At 39.0% G+C, this 9,522-nt stretch overlaps 1 protein-coding gene across 1 annotated transcript in view; it reads right to left on the bottom strand.

Moving 5' to 3' along the window:
• Ubxn7 (UBX domain protein 7) overlaps positions 1-9,522 on the bottom strand; it is a 102,263-nt gene that overhangs the window by 19,010 nt on the left and 73,731 nt on the right. The window contains exons 5-7 of the mRNA XM_023704765.1: positions 6,583-6,729; positions 3,650-3,740; positions 2,792-2,919 (exon numbers count right to left, since the gene is read on the bottom strand). Coding sequence (XP_023560533.1) covers positions 2,792-2,919; positions 3,650-3,740; positions 6,583-6,729 — 366 coding nt within the window. The remainder of the gene's footprint in view (positions 1-2,791; positions 2,920-3,649; positions 3,741-6,582; positions 6,730-9,522) is intronic.

The following is a 9,522-nucleotide window of genomic DNA, read 5'->3' as shown; positions in this document are numbered from 1 at the left end:
AAGATGTCAAAGACCTGGAATTGGTAACTAAAACTCTGTTATTTTTTTCCTGGTACTAGAGACTCTGGGGATTGAATTTAGGAGGCGTCACACTGAATTATATCCCCTACCTTTTAAATCTTTTATTTTGAGGCAGGTTCTCACTAAGTCACTAGCTTACCCAGGCTGGGCTCAAACTTGTGATACTCCTACCTCAGCCTCCTCCCAAAGTGCTGGATTATAGATGTGTCCCATCACATCTAGCCCTACAACAATTTTAAAGAACAAAGGTAGAAGTTATCATACTATGTAATTTCAAGACTTGCTATGTAATTATATATAAGATATACTAATCAAGCCAGTAAAATATTTGTATAAAGAACAAATTCATAACTAAATTCACTGAGTTCATAGAGAACAATATAAAAATCAGGATGATTTTTTTTTTTTTTTAACGTGCAAAAATCAATTCAATTCAATAAGGGAAAGGAAATTCTATTAAAAAGATGATTCTGTCAGGGTGGTGGCACAGGGCTATAATCCCAGCACACAGGTGGCTGAGGCAGGAGGATGTCTGTGAGTTCAAGGTGAGCCTGGGCTACATAGTGAGATCAAGGCCAACTGGGCTATGACTAATTGAATGAATGAATAACACTGAAACAAGTGAATAAAGCTAAGCATGGTGGCACATGGAAAGAGAGAAGAGAAGAGAAAGGAGGGGAGGGGAGGAGAGGGGACAGGACAGAAGGATTTTTTTTGTTTTTGTTGGGGGATGGCCCAGGCTGCCTTAAGGGTGGTTCTGGGGATCGAATGGGATCCCCTGTATCTGACTGGGTTTGTCAGAGCAGGCGATTAAAGAACTGAGCTAACCCGCAAGCCCTCTATAAAAGAAAAGAAAACAAAGAATTGAAATAAGTGAATAGTCACAAAAAACAAACAAAAACTCAAGTGGGCTGGGCACAGTGGTACATACTTGCATTTTGAGCACCTGGGAGGCTGGGGCAGGAGAGGCACAAATTTGACCTCAGTCTGGGCAACTTAGAAAGACTATCTCAAAAAATATGAAGGCCCTGGGTTCAATCCCCAGTACTATAAAACAACACGAGCAAAAAACTCGTGGGCCAGCCAGAAAGCTCAGTGGATTAAAGCGCCTGCTTAGGCAGATGCAGGGGCCAGACTAAGACTGGGTGTGGTGGTGTGTGCCTGTAATCCCAATACTTGGGAGGCTGAAAAAGTCTAATCTGTGTAGTGAGACCTTGTAGACCCTCTAACTCAATACATTAAAAAAACCTGAACCTTATCTTAATATTGCATATAAAAATTAATCCAAAAGGAATAAAGACTCATAAAACTTTTTTTTTTTTTAAGAGAAAAAAATAAATCTTGGGTCAGGGCAAGATTTCTTAGGATGTAAAATTTCAAAAGTTGAACAACTGGAATTCATCAAACTTTATAATTTTGTTCTTGAAATGATGCTTTCATAATAACGAATAACCAGGCAATAGACTGACAGAAAAATATCAGTAAACCATACATCCAAAGGACTTATATTCAGGATATAAAAACTCTTAGAAGGGCCAGCCAAATAGCTAAGCAGACTGAAATGCCTGCAAACAGGTGCATGGGCCGGGGATTCAATCCTGGGGCCTGCCATGCTGGCCCCGCCCCCAGGGCACGTTGAAACTGCAACTGAGACTGGGTGTGGTGACACATACCTGTAATCCCAGCTCTTGGGAGGCTGTAAAAAGGTGGATCACTATCAGTCTGATCTAGTAGTGAGACCCTGAATACCCTGTAGACCCTTCCCTAAAAAAAAAGAACTCTTATAAATCAGTAACAAGGCAACAGGGCTGCAGAGATAGCTCAGCAGTCTTAGTGCCTGCTTGGAAGTACCTGGGATCCACATTATGCCAGCCAGCAAGACTGGGTGTGGTGTTGCACAACTGTAATCCCAGGACTAGAGAGGTTGAAAACAGGAGGGTCACTACCAGTCTAAGCTACGTAGTAGTGAGAGCCTATACCAAGTATGTAAAAATAGAAAAAAATAAAATAAAAAAGTGATAATTCAATTTAAGAAACAGGGCCATGAATCTGAGGTACTTGGAATGAAAGAAACACGCTGGTGTGTCTTATTTCTGGTTTTTGGGTTTTTTTAAATGCCTTCTAAAGGAACACTACCCTGTCTTAAGGCTGCTCCTTAAACAGGTGTTTTGTACTCCGTAACAGTTAAGGAATTATTAACACTATATGACCTGGACTACCAAAGACACCTGGCTTTAAAACTGCCAGCAAACCCAAAAAGTAATTCCCACCAATGTGAGGCTGCTGTATCTCTGAAGGTTCCTTACTTTTAGCTAATCATGATGCCAATTCTAAAAGTAAGTCTGACTAATAATAGCATTTTACAGAAATTAAGTACAGAAGTAATCTCTGAGAGAGCTAAAGCATTAAGCTCTAAAGCTGCATAACCAGTAACTGTGGCAAATTACCCCCGAAAGTTCTAGTGAAACACCACTTCTGCTACAACTTTCATCTGGATAAAAGGAGCCTTCCCTGGGCTGCCTTGAGCAAGTGGATCCTCACTGCCCTGATCCACATATTCAGTGTTTATTTCTCAATGAAGTTCTTATGTCACATGCCTGTGCCCTATCTGCAAGAGAAACTGAGAATGAGCCTGGATACTTCCATGAGAAGATGGAATCCTTATGTAGGAAATTATCAAAATATCACCATGTCAACATCAGACATCGTACACAAGATGTATACATACAATTTCATGTATTACCCATCACCTCTTCTTATCCATACTTACTGATCGAGCACATTTTTTGGGAGGACTGCTAGAAAGTCCATCCAGCTGCCCATGTTCACCCAGAAATCCTGTCACTTGGTCCAAGAAAGAAGATACATCTAATTGGTGCCATTCTACCAACTTCTGACCTAAATATGATATATAAATATAATAAAAGTCAATATCTTTTCTAAACATTCTCATTAAATCATTCTTTTTGCATGAGCATAATTAAAATTTACTATGAGCATACATCCCCACACCTACACTTTACACCATGTATTTATATCCTAGAGACTGTAACAACTGTAACGGACCTGAAAGATTCCCACCTCAAGAAAGGGTATCTTTATCTATTGGTATCACTTATTGCTATTTTGGAAGAAGTCATTCAAACAAAGCAGTATCTAAATAAAACACAATCGATAAATAATAAAAATCATGCAGGGTGCAGTGGTGCATGCCTGAATTCTCAACTACTTAGGAGCTCAGGGAGGAAGATTAAAAGTTTAAGTCTGTGTAGGCAACACTGTAAGGCTCTGTTTCAAAACTCATATTCCCAGAACTGCCTGAGAAAGTGACAGAACAATGCGATAGTGGGCTCAAAGAGAGGAGGAGGAATTTGAGGGAGCTTCATGGCAAGGTATTCTTTACTGCAATACTATTTTAAGTTTATACATTAATTGTATTGTTTAATCTTTTGTTGCCAAAAAGATTTCCTCAACATATATATATGGTTACTTAACCCATAAGAGGCATAAACAAGAAACCATCATTTAAATACTGTTAATTCTGAAACAAAATATTAAAAGACGAACAATTTAGGTAACTGAAAAATACATGACAGGTTACAAGGCTGTGAACTGATATAAATCTTACCTGTTCGTGGGTCCAAGATGGAGACATAGGGGAAGTCCCCTAGCTTATAAAACTGTATGTATCTCTGACCTTCCTCACTGTCATGATAAACCTGTTAAATCATTGACATATAAAAAGTCAGGAAAAAAATGGACCAAATATATATAGCAACAGTAATTAATTCTCAAAATGCAACTTTAGTGCAAGGCATGATCAAAATATTTGAACATTTAATTTTTAAGTTTTTAAAAAATACAGTATTGGGGCCCTGCCCCTTAGCTCAGCTCTTTAAGTGGCTGCTTCAACAAAGCAGTCAGGCTCAGGTTGCTGTGGTTCCATCCCCACAACTCAAGCCAGCCAAACCTGCCCTGAAGGCATTCGGAGTAAAAAATAAAAATAAAAAAATACAGTATAGTAAAAAGAAAATGCCATTAATCTCCCTTAAAATCCCCCACACACACACGCTTCAAGCACACTTGTCTTATCACTCTTGCTACTTTCTGAAGCAGTTCTGGAAGTCCTCTTTCTGTAATTAAAAATGCAGTGAAAACTGCTGATGCCTGACATCCAACAGAAAGGTAGACTTGTAAAAATATGATGCTGTGTCCTCATCCATCTTATTCGCCACATCTGATACTGCATAACTTCTGGCTCTTCCCCAATTCTGAATTGATTCAGGACACAGAGGCAGCCAGGACAGCATACAACTAAAGACACTCAGGGAAAAAAAAGACTTCCAGAGCCTCTTCATAAAGTGGCAAGAATGATGGGAAAAGTATGCTCAAAGAGAGGGGAAGTATTTTCAGGGGGTTCATAGCAACATGTTCTTTACTGCAATAAATTTTTTAAAAGTGTACACATTAATCATATTGTTTGATTTTTTTTGGCGGAACCAGGGATTAAACTCAGGCCCTTGCACTTACTGAGCTATCTCCCCAGCCCGTTTGATCATATTTCACGTGTGTATTAGGATTTCACTTCCATTAAATAAAGATGAAAATAATATGGGACAGAGATCCTCAACTTCCTGCCTGCAGGTCCTTCTGGAAACTTACAATATACATATCCACCCAGTACTCCTTTACTAGTTCAAAAAAGGCACTGCTATGCCTGTTTAAGTATCTGGCTACCTATGTAATTCCTGACCCCCAATATAAATATATCTCTCCAAATATATTAAAGTTATAAGCTTAAGGATATCTCATCATAATGTTAAGCAAAAAGGTAGTATGTACTGAATAAAAGGAATTTTGTCATTAGAAACATTCATATTGCAATCAGTCCTATAAAACACAGACAGGCAAATCACTAATACTGAGGGTTTTAAATTTTTTTAATTTTAGTGATGCTCTTGTCTCAGGCTCCCCAGCTGAGATTACAGGCATGTACCACCACACCTGGTTTTGGTGGCTGGCTTGGTGTGGGACTCGTACAGCATGCAGTACTGGGGATCAAACCCAGGTCCTTGCACTTGCCAGGCAGGTGCTTAGACTGCTGAGCTATTTCCCTAGCTCCCTACATTGTGTTCCTTGTAAGAGGAAAAAATTAAATGATTCTTTCAAAAATTGCTTCTTGTAACTCTTCAAAATTAAAAAAATAAAAGCAAAATCATTTAATCTTAGCTCAATAATTTACATAAAATGCAACCAGAGTCACTAGTGTCCAAAGATCTTTCACCTTTAGGTCAGAAGCTAGTACAATGGCACTAGTAGCAGTAGTTTATATACAGCCCCTAGAAAACTAACTTGTATATCCACTGACATAGAGGTCTAAACTTAAGCTAAAATTCAAATTTTAGTCTAGGTCCTTTACATCTGTACTGCAACCAAATGATAGCCACTAATCAGTGGCTACTGAAGCACCTGAAATAGTGTTACACAAACTGAGAAGTATAAAATATATACTACAGATTGAAGATATAATACCAAAAATGAAACAAGAGCAAAGCATTTTACTAATATTTTTATATTAGTTACATAAGATATATTTTAAACAAAAATATATACCTATTTAAATAAAATAAATTACAATTAACATCATCAACTTCTTTTGATTTTTTTTCTTTTCTTTTTTGGATACCAGATATCAAACTCAGGACCCATGTTTGCCAGATAGGTGCTGAGCCATGGAGCTAAATCCCCAGTCCTTCTTTTGATCTTTTTAAATGTGACTACAAAATTTTACAATAGCCAGCCAGCTTATGTTACTGTTTCCACTCCTTCTATCAAGACACTTCTGAGGGGTCTGGGGAGGTGGCTCAGTAGAATAAGCACTTCCCTGGCAAGCGCAAGGGCCTGAGTTCAATCCCCAGTTCTGTGAAAAAAAAAAAAGGGGGGGGTGCACTTCTGGACTCCAAGTCAGAGTGTTCTCCATTATACCACAGAACCCTCAAGTCACCTCTGGGAAACAAGTGTCACACAGCTTTATGGCTGGCTTTTGTGATTTTTTTGCCTGCTTTGCTCTGGGAGTTATTCATTGCTGCCCTCTCCTTTGCCCTACTTCAGCAATTGTAGGTGGTTATATGTCATAATTTAACTCACTTTCCCTAGTTTATAAACTAATTTCTCTTCCTCAAAAATTCCACACTACTAATCCCAGCACTCAGGAGGCTACAGCAAGAGGATCACTGGTTCAAGACCAGCCTGAGCTACAAAGTGAGCTCAATGCTAGCCTGAATTGCATAGTGCGACCAAAAAGTTAAAAGAAAAGGAAAAAGAAAAAACCCACACTACAAATATACTGTACCGGGGCCAGCAAAATAACCCAGCAGTGTAAAGCGCCTGCTTAGGCAAGCACAGGGACCATGGTTCAATCCCTGGTACCACATGCTACACCAGCCCGCCCCCAGGGCAAGCTGAGCCAGTCACACACACACACACACTCACTCTCTCTCTCTCTCTCTCTCTCTCTCTCTCTCTCTCTCTCTAAAAAAGTGTCCAGTTATCTCTTCTTACCTGCCAGAAAATGAAATGTTCTCGAATAATGTTCTTCACAGCTTCATTGCTCCATACATCACGGTTCAGGCACTGGCATGCAAAGTCTTGCACATTTTGAATATTTATCATAAGCCACTTGTTTTGCATCTGGCCGCACTCTTTGGCCTGTAAGAATGAAATTATACAACATTTATTCAAAACAGTTCCTATAAACTGAGCATAGAAGTCCATGCCTGTAGTCTCAGTTACTCAGGAATCAGAGGCAGGAGGACTGCAAGTTTAAAGACAGCCTCAGCAACTTAGTGAGACCTTGTCTCAAAGGGCCTGAGCCACTGCTGCAGTTCAGTGATAGAGCACTTCCCCAGCATGATGGCATGCATGAGGCTCTATGTTCAATCCCTAGTACCTTCGCTTCAAAACACTGAACTTCTACTTGGTGACTGCTATATTTTAGGATTCAGATGTTATCTTTTCCATTAGAATACTGAGCTTTTTCTCAAGGATGACATCTAGAGCTTTTAGCATTCATACATTATTATTTATATTTTTAAAAAATATGCACATATAATTATACTATTTTCAAACTCCACCCCCCCATCCCCTTTTTCAGACAGTCTTATATACATAGTTCAGGCTGGTCCTGGAACTCATAGCAATCCTCCTGCTTCAGCTTCCCAAGTGCTAGGATTACAGGCATGAGGCACCACACATGGCTAGTCATCCTAAACATTTTTTTTAAACACGTATTTAGTACAGGGTCTACAGCGTCTCACTACACAGATTGGACTTGTAGTGATCCTTCCTGCTTTTCAGCCACCCAAGAGCTGGTATTAACAGATGCACACCACCACGGCATGCCAGGGATCGAACACTGGACCTCCGCATCTGCTTAAGCAGGCGCTTTAATCCACTCTGCTAACTGGTCGGCCCTTTGCCCTAAACATTTTAATAAAAGTTGTTGAGTACTGTTTTTCTTAAGCATTGTTTTCTAGTAGGCTATCTGAAAAAATAGGGCCATGGGGTCAAAGAATGTTTGGGAATGATCTCCCATGGCCTTTTGTGATACTGAGAATTGAACTCAGGACTTCATGTTTGCAAAACAGATGCTGTGCCACTGTTATATCCCCAGCCTTCTCACATGGCTCTTGAATGTACAGTAGCAAATCAACTATGAGTTCTACTTCTTGCCTCTCATTTCCTCCCCACCACAAAGACATATGAAATATTGTTGAATGTGGAAAGAATGGCAAAAAAAAAACAAATGACCAAACGCTATATGAAATATGCACAAGAACAATAACAAAAATCACAGGTTTTAAAAATTAAATTTGTGGTACATTTCATACATACAGGGTGAGGGATATGACTTAGCAGCATAGGTCTTGCCTGCCAAGTGTGAAGTCCTGAGTTCGACTCCCAGGACCAAAACAAACAAACAAACAAAAAAACCAGAGCACTTTTTTGGGGGGTGGAGGGGGCGTGGGTGTACCAGGAATCAAACTCAAGACCGTGTGCTTGCCAGGCAGGTACTATGCCACTGAGCTGTATCACTGACCAAATAGGTTAGATACATATAACGATCACATTCATTAGAAGTTCATACCTATACATATTTCTTGATTTTTCCAATGATTAAAAGCCACAGTTTTAAATATTTCCAGAACATTTTTTAAAATACAAAATAGTGATAGAAAAGAAAAAGGATCAGAAACAACATTTCATTTAACAAGGTAACAGAAATTCAACAGTGATTGATGTATTACATGATGCTATCTTCAGATTAGTTGTTCAGATTAACATATAAACATGTTAAGATTCATTTAAAGAAAAAAAAAAAAAAAGGAACAAAATAATAACAAATAAGAGAGGGCCAGCCAAATAGCTCAGCAGGCTGGCAGAATAAGCACTTGCCTGGCAAGCACAAGGAGTTCAATACCGGTTCCACCAAAAAAAAAAGCAGCTCAACAGACTAAAGCACCTCCAAGCAGGCAGAGGCCGGGGATTCGATCCTCAGGCCTGCCCTGCCGGCCCCGCCCCTGGGGTGCGCTGAAACAGCAATTGAGACTGGTGATGGTAGTGTACCTGTAATCCCAGCTCTTGGGAGGCTGTAAACAGGCAGATCACTGACAGTCCAATCTAATATTGAGACCCTGAACTCCCTGCAGACCCTTCCCTAAAAATATACACACACAGAAAAAAAGAAATTCAAAAAATGAAAAACAGGAAGATAACTACAAGTCCGATTTGTGCAGTGAGGCCTTGTACTAAATATATTAAAATAAACTTTTTAAAAAATTAACTGCTCCTTTTAAAAGACCAGCAGGAATCCACAATATAATTATCCAAACTATTCTGCATAAATACCTAAATATATTTTTTCCCTTTCATTTGTCCTTTTCTTCATCCCAGTTTGTCCTATGCACTGAACAATTTCTTTCCTTTTTACAGTATCTGTTTTATCTTTGAGATTTTCATTATGCTTTCTGGTTCTCACACTAGTGAGATAATACAATGTTTGCACATGTGAATGTGATTGCACTTAACCAATACAGTTTCTCACTGCTTCCATTTATCTACAAAAGCCTCGAATTTATCATTTTTATAACTGAATAATACTCCATTGTGTAAAAATACATCTTTTATATCTATTCCTCAGTCAATGGGCATATGGGTCATTTCCAAGATTTAGCAGTAACAAATTGATCTGCTGTAAACACAAGTGCACATTTATGGCTGGGAATGATGATTTCAGTTCTTTTGGAAAAATACGTAGGAGGGGAATAGCTGGCTTGAATGGAATCTCCAATCCTAGCTTTTTGAGGAATCTCCATACTGATTTCCATAATGGTTGTACCCGTTTGCACTCCCACAAACAGTGGAGAAAGGTTCCTTTTGCCCCACAGCCTCTCCAGCATTTGTCACTGACTTTTTTTTTAAATCATATTTTTATTTATTTAT

The sequence above is a fragment of the Octodon degus genome, unplaced genomic scaffold (assembly GCF_000260255.1).
Source record: "Octodon degus isolate 3935 unplaced genomic scaffold, OctDeg1.0 scaffold00203, whole genome shotgun sequence".
NCBI lineage: Eukaryota > Metazoa > Chordata > Mammalia > Rodentia > Octodontidae > Octodon > Octodon degus.
The sequence above is the reverse complement of the archived record's forward strand: the minus strand, read 5'-3'. Positions and strand labels throughout refer to the sequence as shown.